This window comes from Myotis nattereri (assembly GCF_964212035.1).
Source record: "Myotis nattereri genome assembly, chromosome: 9".
NCBI classification, from domain to species: domain Eukaryota; kingdom Metazoa; phylum Chordata; class Mammalia; order Chiroptera; family Vespertilionidae; genus Myotis; species Myotis nattereri.
In genome coordinates, this window is record NC_138084.1 from 51,917,626 (window position 1) to 51,938,658 (window position 21,033).

General features: G+C 43.3%; 1 protein-coding gene across 11 annotated transcripts in view; it reads right to left on the bottom strand.

Annotated features, from left to right (window-relative positions):
- The window catches only part of DLG2 (discs large MAGUK scaffold protein 2), a gene marked incomplete at its 5' end in the record, with an annotated part of 1,947,716 nt that overhangs the window by 68,398 nt on the left and 1,858,285 nt on the right, over positions 1 to 21,033 (bottom strand). For all 11 annotated transcript variants that reach the window (XM_081100118.1, XM_081100117.1, XM_081100121.1 and 8 more), the window contains one exon: positions 4,270 to 4,446. In XM_081100118.1, the coding sequence (XP_080956244.1) occupies positions 4,270 to 4,446 (177 nt within the window). The remainder of the gene's footprint in view (positions 1 to 4,269; positions 4,447 to 21,033) is intronic.

Below are 21,033 nucleotides of genomic sequence, written 5' to 3' on the forward strand. Positions count from 1 at the left end.
AATTAAGGATGGAAAAATAACCCCAATGTAATAGTAAATTATATTTGTATCAGCTGCTATTTACTCTGAGCTGAATGAAATCTGAAGTGAGGCTGCCTCATTAGAAGTAAAGTATTAAAGAGTAAGCTCAGAACAGGCTCATGACAGGCTTTAAATTGCATTAAAGCAAGTGCATCAGACTCTGTGAAGAACCAAGATGGTGGTGTAGGTAAACGCCTATACTTACTGCCTCCCACAACCACATCAAAATTACAACTAAAACACAGACCAATCATCATTTAGAACCAGCTAAAAGCTGGCTGAATAGAAGTCCTATAACCAGAGAAGTAAAAAGAAAGCACATTGAGACTGGTAGGAGGGGCAGAAGCACAGAATGGGCTGGACTGGCACCCACCTGTGCCCCTTTTTTAATCAGGAGGGAGATAGACTCTGTGGAGCTGCCCATGAGGAGCAAGGGATCTCAGCTCCACACCAGACCCCTATCCCAGGGTCCCAGAGCTGGGAAGAGAAGCCCCTGCATCTTTGCGATGTAAAAATCAGTGGGGATTGGGGCTGAGTGACACGGAGGCTGGTGAACATCCAGGTATTCCTTTTAAAGAACTGGGCAGGAACTTACACTGTCCTACTTCTTCTGAGCCCCAGCACCAGGGGCACCCAGACACATATGGGGAGGAACTGGATTGTCTCGCATCAGGGCAGGAACTTGGGGGAGGCTTTCTCCCAGAAAGGGCTGCTCGCAGGGTTCATTGTTCTAGTGCTGGGACCTCCCTGTCCCAGGGCTGACTGGCAGCCAAGTAGAGTTTCCATCAGGTTGGCCCAGACTGTTTGCTCCACCCTGGTGATTTCCTGAGACCCCACCCAATCCAGTTTACAGCTCCACCCAACCTGGTTGCACCCAATTTTCCGCATGAATAGCCTGTCCCTGCTCAGACTTCAGACTTTGCTAAAATCTCTCAAACAAGCTTCAGTTGGTGACAGTGTGCCCCAAACCTATCAATAAAAGGGCCAAGACCCAGCACTAGCACCAGCTTGCCTTGATTCACAGCTGGGCCTTGCCTCCTGCACAGCAGCTCTCCCACTGTAGTCGCAGCTGGTCATCACAGCCAATTGATCTGGAGGCCAACTCCTCCCATAGATGCCAAGAGCAATCAAGGCTCAACTACAAGACTGTGCACACAGCCCACACAGGGGCACACCTGGTGAAAGAATTACAAGTCCAGCAAGCACAGAGAGTCTCAAACAAGAGGAACCCAAAGAGGCCCACACCAAGACACATCATAATTAAGATGCCAAAGGTTAAAGACAAAGAGAGAATCTTAAAAGCAGCAAGAGATAAGCAGTTAGTTGCCTACGAGGGAGCACCCATCCAACTGTCAGCTGATTTCTCAACAAAAACTTTGCAGGCCAGAAGGGACTGGCAAGAAATACTCAAAATGATGAATAGCAAGGACCTACGACCAAGGTTACTCTACCCAGCAAAGCTCTCATTTAAAATTGAGGGTCATATAAAGGGCTTCGTAGACTAGAAAAAGCAAAAGGAATTCATCACCAGAAAAAAAAAGAAATGTTAGAGTATTCAAGAAGAAGGAGAAGAAGAAGGAGGATGAGGAGAAGGGGGATAAAAGATATGAACAATAAAATGGCAACAAATACATATCAACAATTGAATCAAAAAATTAAATGAATACAAAATGTAATGAACAAACTGGTGAATAAAAGAGAATCAGAGGCATGGAAGTATGGAACAGACTGACGAATCTCAGAGGGAAGGGGGTGGGAGGTGGGCGGGAAGAAATTAACTAAAGATCTTACCTATGGACACAGACAGTAGGGTGGTGAAGGCCTGGGTGGGGTGGGAACTGGGTGGAGGGGAGCAGTGGAGGGAAAAAGGGGGACATCTGTAATACTCTCAACAATAAAAGTATTTTTTTAAAAAGAACTCTGTGAGATATATTTTAATTTCTTCTTTATACTTTTCTAAAATTTTCCACTTTTCTACAGTGAAATGAATGACTTTGGAATGAATTAAATTCTAAAAAAATTTTAGAGAAATTAATTTATAGCCACACACACACACAGGCACACACGTGCACACATGCACACATATGAAGGACGGCACTGGTCCCTCGTGAGATACAATACAAACAAATATCAATATTAGATTCACTAGACAAACTTCTTTTCCAGGCCAGCTGTAGTATGGTTGTTAAAATGATTCCCACCCCCCTCAAAAAGACAGCCAACTAAGAATGACCGCTAGCAGGTGGAAGATTACAAAAAGAATAGTACCTACAATGTTTCTTGGGAAGAAAAGGGTGTGTAATCCAACAAAGGAAGAAGTATTGACAAGGCTGATTAGAATCACAGAACCACAGGGTTGGAAAGAGGCTGAAAATCATACAGTTCAACTCTCCCACCCAAAGCCTGACTCCTTTGTGCAATTTTCCCGACACCGCATCTTCTATTATCAGAATCACCTGGAGGAATTTACAGAAAAATAAAGATTTCCAGGACCATCCATGCGGACTGAATTAGAATCTGTGTGTGTGTGTGTGTGTGTGTGTGTGTGTTGGGGGGGGCGCGGTGTGAGGGGGAGGTAGAAGGCGGGCATATCTAAGTGTCTATAATGTTCCCCTGGTGTGAAAAATCATTATTCTAGCTGATTATCCTCCAGGTACTCCATACCATCTCTGGGCAGCTCTGACTGGTAAAAGCACTTGAACATGAGCCGGAGTCTATTCCCACAAAGTGTTCCTTCCCCACCCATTTCATCCTTGGGGCTTTTTTCTACAGAGCAGGCCCTCAGACAGCTTCGGTTAATTAAATCAAACCAAATAAAAATGCATGTTGCTTTGACATATTCTTTTTTGCAGTAAATGAAAATGGAGAAACACAGAATATAAACTAGGGCTGAGAGAAATGCTCTGAATACAAAATCGCTCAGAAAACATTACAAGCCATGGCACAAACACTGAATGTCCTCTCAAAGCAATGTGAGGCAGCTATCCAGGTGCCCAGAGGTTTAGAGAACCCCAGGTACCTGTCTGCTAGCGGGGGGGTGTGGGGGGGGTGGGGGCGGTCCTGGGCATGGGCAGGGGGGTGGGCAGGTTCCCTGGAGTTTCAGTGCTTCTCTGCAAGTCCACCCTTCAAGGCGAGGGAGCAGCTGTGAATAGTTGGCCTGCTACCTGCCCCTTTCTCCCCAGGCTGTGAGGCCACAGGCAGAGCAAGATAGGAGACCAGGAGACCAGTCTTCTCTGGGGTGCAAATGCCCTGCGGGGTTATTCTTCAGTATAATTTACATCTTCCCGCTGTGATTTGAGCCAGCTCAGTCACTGGACCATGTTGTGTGTGGCACTTATATTCTTCACTGAGGATTTTTACAGAGGTGTTGGGGGTCTGGATGTGAGGTGAGCCCTTTGAGAAATCCGCAGCTCATGGTGACTGCTCTGAATAAGCATTATTCCCCACTTTCATTTCTTGCCATTTCTCTTCTCTAGGGTGCAGATAGTTTGTTTCTTAGTCAGTATCTGGGGTGAAGATTAGAAGCTGCTGGGACAGATGAAGGACTTAGCTGTTCTGAAGTATATTCTTGCCTTTCTAAAGCAGAGTTGAACAAATACTTAGAAAAGAAAGAGCAGAATTCTCTCGACTTAGGAAACACGGAACTAAATATCTGAGTGGGAGTGGGTGGAGAGTTGTAGGGTAGGGTGGGGAACAGGCTAACTAAAGGAGTGAAAAGCAGTTGTAAACTCAGTCTTTCCACCTCATCTGATTTGACAGCTCGTGTCCCAAGCATCTGGATTTGGAAGGGAATGGAAGTTTGTAGTTGATTTCCTTCAATATTTGGAGGTAACTCACAACCAGGGCCTTACCTTAGTAAACAATTTACTTTCTTTGGCATTTACCTGGTCTTTCTATGAAATTATCTGTTACATTTTGAACCTTTGGAATAAGCCTTCTGAGGGTGTAAGTCAGCATGAAGCTGATGGGCAGGATCTTGCAATTGGGAATGCTGGTCGAAGTTGGAGGAAGGCAGTGTTGGCAGATCCTCTCTTTCCTTTATGCCCTATCACAGTCACCGGCTTCAGTAAAACCCTAACATGAAGGGAGTGAGACTATTTAGTTTGTATCACCTGTCAATTTCCCTGCAGACTGACCTTCCCCCTCAAAGAGATACTTGTGAACAGTTTGTCCCATGTTCATCCTCCCTCATCTCCCTGCCCAGAGAGTGGACGAGCGAGTGCTCTGAAGCAGAGAAGGACTTCTTACCTCCGTTTGCTGGGGATGACTCCCATCTCCTCACTGTCTCCATCCAGGGTGACTCTCCGGGCTTGCCACCACTCATCATCAGAGGCGTTGATAACATGAAGAATATCTCCGTATTTAAAACTAAGTCCTTGGCTTGGCAGCCCACTGTCCTTGCTCTTGTCATAGTCAAACATGGCTCTGGAGGGAGTGAAAAGAAAGGACATTGTTAGGACTCCCTGGAGCACAGATTTAGGATGCACAGTTCTGATTTTTCACTCTTGCCCTGAGCACCCATCATCCAGCTTTTAGGACTAACTCCCAAATTGCAGTCCATGTTCCCATTGCTTTGGTCACAAGTGGAGGCTAGTTCTTTTTTTAAAAAATATATTGTATTGATTTTTTACAGAGAGGAAGGGAGAGGGATAGAGAGTTAGAAACATCGATGAGAGAGAAACATCGATCAGCTGCCTCCTGCACACCTCCCACTGGGGATGTGCCCGCAACCAAGGTACATGCCCTTGACCAGAATCGAACCCGGGACCTCTCAGTCCGCAGGTCAACGCTCTATCCACTGAGCCAAACCGGTCTGGTGATGGTTTTTTTTCTTTACCACTATGGTCAATTTTTTAAAATCACGAAAAAGAAGGAAATAATGAAGAGGAGCATGGGCATCTTTCTGAATGAACCATTTGTGTTATGGACAAATCCTCTCAGATGTATCGTTCTGTAGAACCCTTTCCTTTATAATAGGGGACAATGGTAAAAACTCAGATGTCCACTCACAGGGGACTGTGATCCCTCCATCTACTGGAATACTGGGCCATCGCTGAAATTGGATGGTTGCAGAGATCAACATAATGACACGGATAAATGCTTAAAATGCAATAATGCAAATCTATATACCTATGTTTATGTGTGTGTGTGTATAGATAGATCTAAATTATATGGACAAGACAAATCTTGTTGCTCTCACAGAATGCTGAGCCCACCTTGTCACTGCAATGATCACTCTGGGTTGTATGTCTTGCTTTATGTATCATGCTTTCCCCACCGAAGAGCATTTGCTTAGTCTAGCAAAGCCCAACACAGGAATGACTGGTGGGGTGAGGGAATTGGAAGCAGAATTAAAATTATGACCGAGACCTTATAATAACCAGCTGTTGCTTTCAGAAGGTACAATTTGTCTCAAGTCCTATATTGGCCCCCTCCTCCTATATGTCCCACTCTCACAAACCACCACTACACACACAGCATACAATTTCTCCAGAGAAGCAGATTTTTCCATCTCCCTCTTTATTCCCCTGCGATTCCATTCTAAGAATTTCCCTGGAGTGCCAGCACTATGCAAGAAAAATTAGCTAGATCTGGGAAACAGACTTTTCTAATATCACAGGACTAAGTGGGGTTCTTTTTATTTTTTTTCTCCTTATGAAAGAAATGCCATATCTGCTGTCATGGCAACCGAAAAGAGCTGAATGCAGCATCTAAAGCTCTGAAATGCTGCAGGAAAAGTCAAATTCCTTGCAACACCGCCCCTTCTTCCATTAACTCTATCCCCATGGGAGGAATATGGGGGGAGTTTTTAGGTTTCAGCCCCAGAATGACTCCTTTCTACTTTGGCCATTTTGCATGTTCCCACCGAAAGTTTCAACAAAGCCCGTGCCAGGAAAACAGGGCGGGGAGAGGACACAGACACACTCTGGAAATTGTCTCTTCTCTGGCTGGGCGATGTGACATAAATTAACATTCCTGAGCCACAGGTTTTTTCATGCGAAATTAGTCCAATAACTATCTTCACAGGGAGCTGTTGTGAGCATTAATAAAAGAACACATACAAAGCACCCAGCCCCCGGTAGGTGCCGCATAGCAGAGTGTAACACAGGGGTTAAGAATATAGACTGAGGGGCCACACTGTGAGGGCCATACCGTGGCCTATGACTTCCTACGAGTCATATAAAGGGTGTCCCAAAATTCATGCAAGAAGTAATTTTGATAGAAAACACAGGTTTATAATTAAAAATTGTAAATTTTTATTGATTCATAAATTATACAGTATAGGGTTATGTATGGAATAGCATATCGGGTAAATGGCCTCCACGGCTTTGCTGACACATACGCACTCTTTTGTTATTGCCTGAGCAGCCGCATTTTCGAAGAAGAATGGTCCGATGATGCCTCCAGCCCAAAATCCACACCAAACAGTGACACGTTGTGGATGCATTTGTTTCTCCACAATCACTCATGGATTTTCTGAACCCCAAATGCGACAACTTTGTCGATTAACCAAGCCATCAGGATGAAAATGAGCCTCATCGAAATTCAGCCACATTTATGCAAAACGGTCATGGAAAATTTCAACAAAAGAGTGCATTTATGCCAGCAAAGCCGTGGAGGCCATTTATCTGATATGCTATTCCATACATAATCCTATACTATATACTTTATGAATCAATAAAAAATTTGCAATTTTTAATTATAAACCTGTGTTTTCTATCAAAATGACTTCTTGCGTGAATTTTGGGACACCCTTTAGCTGTTTACCCAGGCGGCTACATACCCTCTCGCAGGGCTCAGTTCTGTCCTATGTAACAGAGTGGCGATAACAGGACCTCAGTGAAGGAACAGTATGGATGCAATGTTACCCAAGGCAATACATGGAAAGCATGCACAACAGTACCTGGCTCATAGTGACAATAGTATGAACTGTTATTATTTCCCCTTTCCCTTTTGAGTGTATATTCACAAAAACCTTTCTACAAATGCTACTCTGTGCAAACAGTTGCTGACATAGCAGTCCGGAGGCCACTACCCTCCAGAAGGCCTGCTTGCAAGAGCGGCTCTTGGCTTACTTCTGGGAACTTAGGTTTTGGGAAGTTTCTCACAGTTTCCACTCTGCCTAAACGGTGTAACTAGTTACATGATGCTGAACGCTGGCTTCTCTTCTGGGAGTCTGGGAATTTGCCAGGCAGAGGAACCTGTGTGATCAGCCCCCACTAAAAACCCTGGACCCTGAGTCTCCAGTGAGCTTCCCAGGTAGACAATATTTTACACCTGTTGGCACAGTGTGTTGCCGGAGGAACTGGGCATGTCCTGGGTGACTCCACTGGGAGGGGACTCTTGGAAGCCGGTACCCAGTTTTCACGCTCCTTTCCATGCTGATTTTGCTTTGAATCCTTTCCCTCTAATAAATCAGTTATGACTATGACGAGGCTGAGGCCTGTGAACCCTCCTAGTGAATCATTGACCCAGGAGTTGTCTTGGGGCCCCCCCAACACTCCCTGGAGATTGTAAAGCATATTCATATGCACTACCTCATTTGTGATTCACTCCAACCCTACAAATAACTATGTCACATACTAGTGGTACCCCCTTACTATAGATAAGGGATCTATCTGGCGGGGCCCATTGACTAACCGCAGATACATGACCTAGGACTGGAGCTGAGGTCTCCTGATCCTGAGTCCCAGCTGTATTCTTTTTACCTCATCTCCCCCTCAATCTGGGAGGTGGCAGAGGTGGTGACAAGGTGGCAAGGACGATAACCGTGATGGCAACCACGACTAATGCCCATGTTAGGGGGCCTAACACTTTGCATTCACTGTCTTATTTGACACCAGAGCAACCCGAAAGGTAGAAATTCATATTTGTTTTACAGATGAGAGAAGTAAACTCAGGAAGTTAAGGGACCTGCCCCAGGCCACACGTACACCTATGGATCTAGAACAAGCTCTGTCTGAGTTCAAAATCCTCATTTTTGGCCCTTTCAACATCAGGCTCAAGTTCCCAGTCTGTCACCCTCTGGCCATGGTCATACTTTAGCAGCACCAGGAACCTTAGAGTCCCCTTCAGAGTTGACTACCGCTTCCCCTATAAATCCCTGAAGTTCCCAGCCATTTAGTTTTTGACCCAGTATTTCTTTTTTTAAAAAAATATATTTTTATTGATTTCAGAGAAGAAGGGAGAGCGAGAGAGAGATAGAGATAGAAATATCAATGATGAGAGAGAATCATTGATTGGCTGCCTCCTACAACCGCGCCCCCGCCCCCCTCCCAAATTTGGGATTCAGCCTGCAACCTGGCCATGTGCCCTGACAGGGAATCGAACCCTGACCTCCTGGTTCATAAGTTGATGCTCAACCACGGAACCACGCTGGCCTGGCTTACCCCAGTATTTCTTATCTTAAAAATTCTCGAAGCTCTGGTTTGGCTCCTGAATGGGAACTGTAGGGAGTGGAGGTAGAAAAGCCACCAGGAAAGTTGGCAGGTGGTAGCTGAGAAGGCAGGCTCTAGCATCAGGCTGCCTGGGTTTGCCACTTTTTAACTCTGTGACCTTGAACAAGTTGCTTGACCTCTCTGGGCTTCAACAGTAAAACTAGCATAGTAATAACAGCAGCTGGGGACTAATATATGCAAAGTATTGCAACACCAACTTGGCACTAGTGAGTGCTCAGCAACTGTTTATTATTACTGTAATAATTGTTATTCTGAAAAAATGGACTGGGTCCCAGTGGGCCACTTAGCATAGCTGTCTTGTGGACTCTGTATAGACATTTATTTATTTATTTATTTTAATATATATATTTTATTGCTTTTTTACAGAGGAAGGGAGAGGGATAGAGAGTTAGAAACATCGATCAGCTGCCTCCTGCACACCCCCTACTGGGGATGTGCCTGCAACCAAGGTACATGCTCTTGACCGGAATCGAACCTGGGACCCTTCAGTCCCCAGGCCAATGCTCTATCCAGTGGGCCAAACCAGCTAGGGCTGTGTAGACATTTTAAAGCCTCTCTATCCTCAGGACCCAGTACAGCACTGGGCACTAAGTGGATCCTCGGTGCAGGTCTGGGAAATGTTTCAGGTGACCTTCAGAAGCCCCACTTCTCCAAAGCCTCAGCGTCCCCACGTGTAAGGGAAGGGGAGTAGAGGCTGTTCCTAGAGGTGCCCACCAGGGTCAAACACTCATGTCCTGCGCTCCATTCTCTTCCCAAGAATCCCTGAGGGGAGGTTCCCACTCTGGCCTTCAGCAATCGGTGTCCTGGAGGAAGGGGCGTGGCGACTCTCTTTCCATGAGTGCTATTATCTGGGACAACCTTCCCCTCTAGGATCATGCCATTCAGACTTGTCAGGTCCCTAAAAACAAGCAGCTGACACGTTTCAGCAGTGCCTGGCTCCTCTGGATATTAATGGATCGTCACATCTGGGGAAAATGCTCCAATGCCTCATCACTTAATTTAAAAAGCGATAAGCTGTTTTTAATTTGCTTTATGTGCTAATTCATCACAGCAACTTTTATAAAATGCCATTAAGACTCACACTTCCCACCCAGGGTGCTTTTAACAAGTCCATTAGACAAGAGGAATTAGACATGAATAATGCAGTGGCTCTCCCATCCTCCTGCCCCTCCTGCCTTTCAGTGTGTGGTGGCCCCTGGCCAAGCCTGGGCGTCTAGGGAGGGAAGAGTAAAGCTGCTCATCCTGAAGGCTGAGGGCCGTGGCTGTGAGACACTTGGATACCTGATGAAACTGTGCTTAGTAAGGGCCCACAATGTGCTAAGGATTCTACATTTATTGTCTCACTCAATTTATTGGGGAGGAAGACAGCAGTTGGGTTATATGCTAAGCATTGGAGAGAGAAGAGACCTGGGTTTAAGTCCCGACTCTGCCATTCCTCGTTGTGAATTTCAGGAGGTATGTTACTTCACCTCTCAGATGGCCTCTGAACCATAGATGACAACTCCCTCATCTATGAAATACAGATAATGAGGACATTAACTCGAAAGATTGCTATAGACATGCAACAACGGGAAGATGCACACAAAATGCACAACGCCAAACAGAATGAATTTCACTTTATTATTTCTGATAGCAATCCTGCCATGCGAGCAGTTTTGATCTCATAAAGGAAATGAGACTCAAAGGGCTAAAATGAAAAAAAAAAAAAAGAAGTATGTGGCAGAACCAAGATTTAGATTTAAATATAGATAGACGTGTCTGAATCTAAAGCCCAGCTTGGAATTCTTGATTAGGAATATGGGACTTAGACCACATGTCCAAGGACTTTGTGATTTGATGGTCACATTTATAAGGACGCCATGCACTGGATTCCAGGAGCGAGGTGTGAGTTGTTTATTAAGTGCACATTCAGGTCTCACAACTGCCCTGCCATGCATATACTGGCCCTGTATTACAGATGAGAAAAATATAGATTTGGATGATCTAAGTAGCATATCCTGAGTTACACCAGCTGTCAAGTGGTGGGGCAGAACTCAGCTCAAAACCTGCCTACCTCTGTGAGGCCAGAGAACTTCCTGTTAACCAAACCATGTGTTTTTGCAAGCAACCCTCTCCAACCCAAAACACCCACACACTCTATTGTGCTGAGACGGCAGTAACATTTACTAATCATGGATCATAATAGCATGTTAGTCAGAGGATCGATTTTGGCTGAACCACTTTGAGATTGGTATAGTGCAGTGGTCGGCAAACTGTGGCTCGCGAGCCACATGCGTCTCTTTGGCCCCTTGAGTGTGGCTCTTCCACAAAATACCACATGTGGGCGTGCACGTACAGTGTGATTGAAACTTTGTGGCCCATGCGCAGAAGTCGGTATTTTGTGGAAGAGCCACACTCAAGGGGCCAAAGACCCGCATGTGGCTCACGAGCCGCAGTTTGCCGACCACTGGTATAGTGGAATGGCAAGGGTGGAGAGAACCCACAGGGACAGTGCCCCTAAGAACAGGAAAAAGCACATGATGTGTCTAATGGTTGCCCAGAATATGGTAGGAACAATAATCCCCAAGCCCCTATTGCCAAAGGTGTCCACTCCTTACTCCCCAGAACCTGTGACTATGTTACTTAATACGGCAAAAGGGATTTGCTGATGTGATAAGGGCTAAGGGTCTTGAGATGGGGAGATTATTTAGGATTATGTGGGGGGAGCCAACAGAGTCCTTAAATATGGAAGAGAAGACAGAAGAATAGGTCAGAGAGATGCTACATGAGAAGGACTAGGCCGCCATTGCTGGGTTGGGAGATGGAGGAAGGTAATTTGTTACAGCAGTAAGAGGAAACTGGTAACAGAAGACAAGACACAAGCTGATTTACCAGAAGGCCGGTAGAAGGCAAAGCCCACCGGTGTGATGATCCTCTCAAAGGTTCTTTAGAATAAAAGAGAGTAAGTGACAATAATAACAACCTACTGAGTACCTCCTATTGGGCCGGCCATGTGCAAAGTACCATTTCTTCACATGATTTCATCTTATTGAGTCCTTGTAAATAGCTTGAGATATAGGTATGATCATTTCTACTTTGCAGTTAAAAAACTTAAGGCTTTAGCCCAGCTGGTGTTGCTCAGTATTTGAGTGTTGACCTATGAACCAGGAGGTCATGGTTCGATGGTTTGATTCCTGGTCAGGGCACATGTCTGGGTTGTGGGCTCCGTTCCCCAATGTGGGGCATGCAGAAGGCAGCCGATCAATGATTCACTCTCATCATTGATGTGTCTATCTCTCTCCCCCTCTCCCTTCCTCTCTGAAATCAATAAAAATATATTAAAAACAACTTAAGGCTTTTATTTCTTACATTTATATTTCATCCAATTCTCACAAAAACCCTATGAGAGAAATATTATTGTCTCTATTTTCTGATAAGGAAACTGACACACAAAAGAAGCAGCCCTTTCCTTTCCTTAAGTTGCAAAGCAGTCTGCTGGTTCCTTGAAGTGGGAAGCCCATTCAAGACTGGGAATGTGATTCATCTGCACTGGATCAGAAGCCACTGAGGGTCGGAAGCTCCCAAGTCTAGCCTTGCAAATGCATTTATAAAGGAACAAATGAACCAGCAAATTACTCCCTCCTAGGCTGTGAGCTTGCTTGGGCTGGAGAAGCTTCGGTTTCCATGACAACTTTAAGGTCCAAGAAGCAGAGTGCTTCAACTCAATTTCCTGTCTCTTGAAGTGGAGGCTTCTGCTTGATGAGAGGAGACCTGGTTCTCACCTTTCCATGCAGCAGGAGAGAGAACAAAAGCAGCGGGACAAAGTCTTGTCTCTGCTCGTCCCTCTGTGCCTGGCTTGGATGGGTACGTTCCGTTGTTAAGGGAAGTGGCTCAGGACGGTTCAAAATGCACAGATGTTGGGATAAAGGGACACATTCAAGTGAGTCCACCTCTTTCTGAGTGTCATTGGCAAAAATCAGTGGATTAACCTGAGCCTTGGTTTACATATAAAATGGGCTTAATCATTCCTAAATCTCAGCATATTTGCAGGGATTCAATGAGGTGACATAGGAAAAACATTTAGCATAAGAACTGCCATATATATATTTACTTCACCTCTTCTATTCTCTAGAAATGAGTGAAAGTTATTTCTACAAGTATTGGAGGGAGAATGTAATATGGTGTCTTTTAAATCTGATATAAAAATGTATATATAGTAAACTTTCTCAAAACATTTACCTGCCAGGGGGATGTGGGACTGGAAGCACAAGATCTGAACTTTAGCTCTCTTACTTTACAAATAATCAATTTCCAACTGTTTTCTCTTCTTAAAAGCATTCTTTCACCCACATAAACTTGATAATTAAGTGTTTCAAAAACAGACGGCAACCTGGACATAGGGAGAACCTTGGATGGAGTTAGGAGGTCAGGGTTCTGCCATCAACATGATCGTTACTATGTGAACCTGCATAAGTTACTTAAGTTCTCTGTGCTTCACCTTCTATATCATGGATAGGCCAGAAACATTCTCTAAGGTGTGTTTCAGCTGTCATGATCTGTGCCTTTGTCCTGCAAGACACTTTGGGGAAATGATATTAATATGTCTCATAGGACTGTGTTTGCATTGTGATAATCACTCTGTCACCTCCTCCATCAGTCCCGGGACCACTCCTTCTCCTTCCCCACGCCCTCGCTGGCAGTTAACTGCCCCTCGCATATACTCTTGTATCAGCCTGTATTGTGATTTAACATTTGCAAATCCTAGTTGGCACAAGCATGGGGGATGGGGGAGGTTTACATTCCTTCTATCTCCATATAGCCGATACCCAATAAAAGTTATTTTCTAATATTCAGTCTGTCACTTATACCTGTACTTGTCACAGGGAATTCAACAGTTTATTTTCTTTCCTATAGAGGCCTGGGCAGCTGGAAAAAATAGGTGAGAAAGGCTTGAGTGGCACCTAGCACAGGCTTTCCTGACTTTCTTAGGAAAGATGAACATCCGGGCAACAGTCTAGTTCAGTCTACCACGTCAGAACACACTCAGCCAGGGAAGAGGGAAATGCAGCTCTTCACTGATTACTTCGCACATCTCCCCAAGGAGCTGTAACATCCACACCCCTGTGGGCGTGTCTTCATGCCCAGGCTCACAGGCCACTTATGACCCCATTTAGTTCAATAATGAATTATCCCCAATGAAAAGGCACCTAGATCTATGAGCAAATAAGACTTCGTGGATCGGACACACTGGCTTCTGTCAATACTGCTGAGGCCATCGGCCAACATGCCATTGCTCACTGAGCACACAGTGGACCTTACATGTCAGGTACTGTTACAGGTATTTATTATCTGTGATTGGAAAGATACCCTGGTTATGCAGCACTGTTCCCATTTTATGGAGTAGCTGCACTATGTGCCAGAGACTATGGTATCCCATGGGTTATGTCATTTAATCACCAATAACCTTGTAAGGCAGATTTATGCTCTTTAAAGACACTATTCTCAGCATCCCAGACTGTTTCCTTCTATGTTAGGAGGGTGTTGGGAAAACGTCAATTTCTATTGTACCCAAGGAATCAGGCAGTCACGGTCACAATGGAAGATGGAGCTAATTGGGCACCATGGCCTGGGTCCTTTTGCAGCTGCATTTTGATTCTAATTGGGGAAGAAGCATTGCTGCCAGTGACAGCATCTCTCTCTCTCTCTCTCTCTCTCTCTCTCTCTCTCTCTCTCTCTCTCTCTCCTTTTCCTCCCCTCCCCCCCCCCCCGCCCCTTTCACGGCCAACTCTGCATGGCCAGAGGCCTGTGTATTCATCATTCCAGGCAACTCATCATCCGAGTCTCCAGGGACGGGCCTCCTGCAGCCTGCCTTCTCTCTCAGGGTCCTAGCAATCTGTCAGGTTGGTTCACACTGAAGTGCCGACTGACAGGCCCCCATCTGAGGGAAGCAGAGGCAAATCTGAACCTGCCCAGGCAGCTCATCAGACCACGGCGAATAATGCTTCAGGTTTCAGGGTTGGCTGAAGCTGAAAAGATCAATCATCTTAAAATCACTGTCTACCCCATATGCCATCAGCTGGATCCTCAGAAAAATGAAACACAGGAGAGAGGAATATGTCCAGGATGAATGGCCCACATTTTATGGTCGAAATAAAAGCTCTTATGTCCCAGCCTTGCTGATCAGGCAATCAGACATATTCATCAAGGTACTTCAGAAAGGCTGACACAGCCTGACCGCAGCCTTTGATTTCTGATCTGGGCTAAAAATGTAGATCAACCTTTGCTATTCAGTCTTGAGGATCTTACTGCCACAAATTAGTAAGCTTGCAGTGGAGAAGCAGAAGTATCCTGATATGGAATTTCATTGTTGCTGATACGCAATTATCATTTAACATTTAAATGTCTCCATAGAAGACTTATGTAAAGATTATGGGATGTGGCCATGAAGAAAGTCCTGGGTTGAAATAGAGGGGCTGCCATTGAATGTGATCTTCATTTCGGTACCTGGGTCTCCAACGGTGCAGAATGAGGGGCAGACGCCTTATGAGAATTACATGTACAAGAGCTTTAGAACCCAGTAGGTGTTCACTATATGCCAATGGAATCAAATCTAAATTTCTTCCTTGTCAATTCCATCCCTTTTTTATAATGTTACTGAAGCATGAACAAAGCAAGCTAACAACACTTTCTGTTATGTATTTACATAACAGACATCAGCTGCACGGGGCCTGGCTTAGAAGAGGTGTTGGAGAAAGTTCACGACTTTCATGAGCAGATGAAAAAGGGGAGAAACACATCCAAGAACATGTCATACAACTACCTCAAGTCCTTAATGGTGGCTTACCACAAAACCAGACTGTGGGACAATCAATCACTTCAACTCTTTCAATACTGAGCTGGTGTCTTTTCTTTATTTTGTCTATACATTTTTAGAAAACTGGGAGCAACTATAGACCTGGATTGAGGCCAGAGAAGATCTGGAATTAAGGAATTCCCATGTGTGAGATAAAGGCTTCCATCCTCACCTAATGAATGAGGGTAGAGATAGAGGACAGAAGATGGTTTCTTTCTCACCCAGGTAAAAACACAGAGTTAGGACGTGGTTTAACTTCCACATATATGGTTATGAGATAGTAGTTGCTTAAATATTAAATGCAATGGTGTTTACAGAGTGCCTACAATGTGCCAGTGACTATGTTATTTGCTGAGGACTCAGCAGGGAACAAGAGGCTTGCTTCTGTCCTCATGGAGCTTAATGTTTGCGAGTCTAGGTAAGAAGTACATTCATTCAGCTACTCATTCATTTATTCATTTAGCAAATAGTTATGGAGTATGTACCAATGACAATTCTAGGAGCTTGGGGCCTATCAGTGAATGAAAATAGACACAAATTCCTGCCTTTGTGGAGCTTACTAGTATATTCTAGTGATGGGAAATGCTAATAAGTAATAAACATAATGAATAAGTAAATAATATAATAGGCTAGATGTGGATCATTGCTATGGAAAAAGTTAAAAATAGAGCAGGGTAAGGGAGGTCAGGATTTTGAGATGGGGTAGAGTTGAGGTGGTGGTGAAGGCTGAATTTTTAAGTGGGGTGGTCAAAGTAGGACTCACTGAGAAAGAGACATTGAGGTAAGGCTGGAGAGAGGTGAGGGAGTTAGTCATGCAGGCACCTGAGGAAAGTGTGCTAGGAAGAAGGAACAGCCAAAGCAAAGGCCCTAAATATAGTTAAAACGGAATGTGATGCCTGCTATCATTGGAACTAGAACAAGGTGCTATGATATCACAGAGGAGGACTCTCCATCAGGTGAGAGTCTCATTTATCAGGTGGGAGTCTCATTTATCTTCGTGTCTCTTGCACTGAGCACAGAGGAGAAGGTGCTCATAACAAGAAGCTAAATTGAACTGAACTGAATTCAGAACCCAGGCTGTGTGACCTTGGGAACATTACCTCATCTCTTTGGTGTCTCATCTGTAAAATACAACAGTAGAAGCGGTACAACCTGAGAGGAAACCAAGGGCTGGCCAGTCGGAATGCTGAGTGTGACAGTCTCCCCCAGCCGCCTACTTCTATTGGACTGGCCAGACCTCGAGCTCTGCAAGACCCCAAGCTTCTCCCAATAGTGCCAGGGGTTAAGCCCCAGAGAAAAGAAAAGGTTTTGAACCCCCAAGCTCTGGCCGATACTTGATACAGAGAAAGCCTAGTAATCCTCTAGACTTTGCATTATGGCCATACATTTGAATGGTGTGCTTCTTGTCTTGAGTCTAAGTTTAGAAATGATAAATGAAACCTGAACACAGGCTTGAAATGATAAATGAAACCTGAAAACAGGCTTAGGATGCTTGTCGGTATTTCATGGTCGAGTTTTAGGAATATCAGGTGGAATACTTAGGTCAGATGAATGCATGATTCCCATAGAATTGGCCGAAAGAAAGCAGGTATTGGGTTTTGAAGAAATGCCCTGAAGAATGGTAATTTGGAGTAGTGGGAGCAGGATTCCTCTTGTTTTACAGAGGGGTGAGCATCCTAAGGGAACCAACTTGTTGTGAAGTTAATCAAGGTAGACTGTTTGGCAAGGAAGAGCTTCATTGCCTAGGACAGATTTAGATCAATTCTGGCAGGAAGTAAAGTCCACAAGGAGTTGTTTTCAATTTTATTTAATCAGTTGAGGAAGCTGAAGTTACTAACAGCAAATGGGGGAGGATGTGGAACCTATGAGATAGGGAGAGAAATCTGTATTTGAGTGAAGTAATTTGATTATCCATAGAGATGTGGGCTTTTATAATTTCAGGGTAAAGTAAAATGTTCGTGATTTCATTGGCTCGAGTGGTAGTCTCTTAGTCCAAAGTCTCACTGGGATTTATTATGTTTCCTTGTTCTCTCTCTTTCTTCTCTAAACTTTTTTTTTGTTTTCAAAATCTGATGCATTTAATAAATAACACTTGGTGGCTTTAAATAATTTCCAGTAATATTGTTTTTTCTAAAACTCAAGAGATTCCTTTTATGTTTCTTTTCCTTTGATGAATTAAAAACAATTTTAAAATTCCATGCAAAATATGATCAAAATTTATAAATTTATCTATTGATTGATCTCTCTCTGTTGGTACAATTAAACCAGGTATAATTTGTTCATCTGTATATTTGACTGATTGTCTATATGCACAGATAAATGCCTAAAATATTAATCACTTAATGTTAAAAAATGGAACATTGGGTAATTTTTCCCACTTTGTTTGTAAGTTTTAAATTTAATTGTCTTTTGCTTTTTTCTCTTTTACTCATTTAAGTATAGTTAGTATACAATATTATATTAGGTATATTAGTTTTAGGTATGCAATAAGTGATTCAACATTCATATACCTTAGAAAGTGATCACCACAAGAAGTCTAAAATAAGTTCTAGTAACCACCTGTCACTGTGCATAGTTATTAAAATATTATTGACTATATTTCCCTTCACTTTTTTTCACTCATTATCCCCCACCCTCCTTCCCTCTGGCAACCACCCTTTTGGACTTTCTTTCTATGAGTCTGTTTTGTTTTGTTTTAGATTCCACATACAAATGAAACCATACATTATTTGTCTTTCTTATTTTACTGAGAATATCCCCAAGTCCATTCATGTTGTAGCAAATTTCATTCTTTTTTATTGCTGCATAATATTCCATTGTATTTATATATACCACATCTGCTTTATCCATTTGTCTAACCATGGATACCTAGGTTGCTTCCAATAAAATCACCTTTCATCAGATATGCATTTGTTTTGAGGTAGGTTATTTTCTCCATATATTTGTCTAAGAAAATCTCACTTTCCTTCAATGTTTCCTGAAACCCAGGTAAAGCACAGCTCCAGGCAAATGATCCTTTGGAGTTATTTGAAGGAAACCATAGGAGATGATATTTGTACCGAAGCTCAACTCTCTGGCAGGTCTCTAGAATCCTCACGGATGTTTTCTGCCCCAAGTTATTCACTCTGGTCTCAAGCACAAGGCCTGTGTTGAGGGGTCATTCCAATCCTGTCTTACAGCATTGTAAAGGTAATGAACTTTCGTGGGAGTTAGTTACTGTTGCAGTCTTAGTTCCAGGTGTCATTCAATGTAACACATTTTGTGATAGGCCTAAATGAGCCAAGAAGTTGGAAAAACCAGTCTCAGTGTGACTTCTCAATGTGACTTCTTTATATCCTGAGTTACAGGACTTCTGTTTGGTTAGATTTTAGGTGGTTTTGAATGATAGTTGCTCTGTAGTTTAGTTGTAATTTTGATGTGGTTGAGGGAGGGTGAAAGTACCATGCTTACCCATGCTGCCATCTTGACCAGAAGCCCTCCAGTAATATTGTTTTGTGTTTTTTAAATCCTCACCTGAGATATATTTTTTTTATTTGAAAGAGAGAGAGAGAGAGAGAGAGAGAGAGAGAGAGAGAGAGAGAGAGATTGAACCCACAACCTAGGTATGTGCTCTGACCAGGAATTGAACCTCCAACCAACTGAGCCACCCAGATAGGGCCCTCCAGTAATATTGTTTTGCTAAGACTGTTAGAAGTTCTTAAAAATTTTTAAATTTTAGTTGTTTTCTTTCAGGTTTTTTAAACACATGGCATGAAAACACCAGTTATGTATTTTTTTCCAGGTAAAAACGTCTTAGTCCATCTATTATCTGACAGTATGGGATCCAAGAAGAGGAAGAAATGAGGAAAGACACTAATAGTTATTGAGCACCTGCCATTGGTTGGCCACTAGAGTAGGCACTCTGCATATGTTGGCATTGAATAATAAGAGCACTGTGAATTTGTTACTAATCTCTCCATTTTACAAATTAAAAAACACACATGAGTTTCACAGACATTAAGTCATTTGACCATGGTCACCTAGGAGGTAAGTGATAGGCACTAATCCCAGAATTGTCTGTCTCTCATATCTGGACTTACCACTGTGTATGTCTGCCTTTGTAGGGCATCCTTTCTCTGGAAAGGAGGATCACATCCTTAGTTCTCAGGAGATGACTGATTAACATTCATTTGTTCAGCATACATGAGTTAACCACCTACTACATGCAGAAAGTCAGTGCTGAATGCTGTGTGTGTGTGTGTGTGTGTGTGTGTGTGTGTGTGTGTGTGTGGTGTGTGGGGTGTATGTGGGGGGGGGTGTGTGGGGTCTGTGCGGTATGTGTGTGTGTGTGTGGTGTGTGTGTGTAAAACCTGACCCCCTCCATCAACAAGATTCTAGTCTAGTGTGGGAAACAGGCATGTGCACAAATAATTATAGGGCAAGGCACAATGTAAAGGGTGCATAAAAGAATGATGAATGACATGATACTGAGCAAACTGAAGAAAGATTAACATTAATTCCAATTACCAGACTGGAAAAGGTGGCATTTATGGTAAGCCTTGAGGAATGCATATGACTTGGCCCCCAAAAAGATGAAAATAAAGAACACTAGAAGATGAGGAAAAACAGAATGAACAAAAGCATCAAGTTATAAAAGAATGCCGTTCTGAAAATTATGTATTTTTCAGAACCCCTGGAGATTACTGAGTTTGCTTGGGTGTGTGATGGGAAATAAAGCTGGAAAAACAGATGAAGGACAGTGTATAGAGGAATTTGAAAGCCCTGATGAGGAGGTTGAGTGTTATTCTGTATGTCAAGAGCCTTACTCATAATTTCATTATTCCTGCTGTGTGTAAGGGCAGAATTGAGGGCAATAGTAGCCATTCATTCCTTTATGTATGAATCGAATGGATGAACTTTGTTTTGGATATAGTCTGTTAGTGGGGAAGTCAAGCATGTGGTTCAAAATGAGAATTTACACTATGAGCAAGTCAAGCAGAGATAGATTTAAGTTATCAGCTCAGCACTGACCATGGAAGTCATGTTTGGCCCTCTACCTTTCTCTCTCAGATTACTAGATCCCCCAGTTTTAGTCAGGTACACTTCCATGTAGCTAAAAGGTGAAACTTCTGATATTTCTTTGTATCTACATGAGACTCCAATCTGACACAAAAAATGTAAGCAGTAATGGTATATGGTACCATTACTTAATAGGAAGAGGTCCTATTCTTCCTTTGCTCTTCTGCTTTTAGGAAAGCACATGTGATGGTTGGTGCTCTAGCAGCCACATTGGACACTGAGGACAAGGACCTTACCTTAGGAACGCAGACCAGTGTGTTGAAAAATCTGGGGTTTCCAGACAAATTTGTTTACCACCCTATTAGTCCTGAAATGCCTACTGTGATGCTTTGTATATACGTAAGTAGAAAGCACTTCTTGTTTAAGTCACTGTTATTTTGAGCTTTTTATATGTAGCAAAAACGTAATCATTTTTGATATGAAATTAGAAGACAATGCCAAGTGAGAGTATAATGGGAGAGCGGAGAAGGCTGGGGACTTCACTTTGGAGAACACCAACATTTTAAGAAGATCAAGAACATGGAGAGTTTAAAGTCGAAGCAGGATTAAAGGTGGAAAGTTTATGTGAGTTTGCGTGTGGGGGTGGGTGGGGAATGGTAGTGGAAGTGGCACCAAGCCTAAAATGTCTGTTTGTACAAATAAAACAACAACTTGCTGATGGTG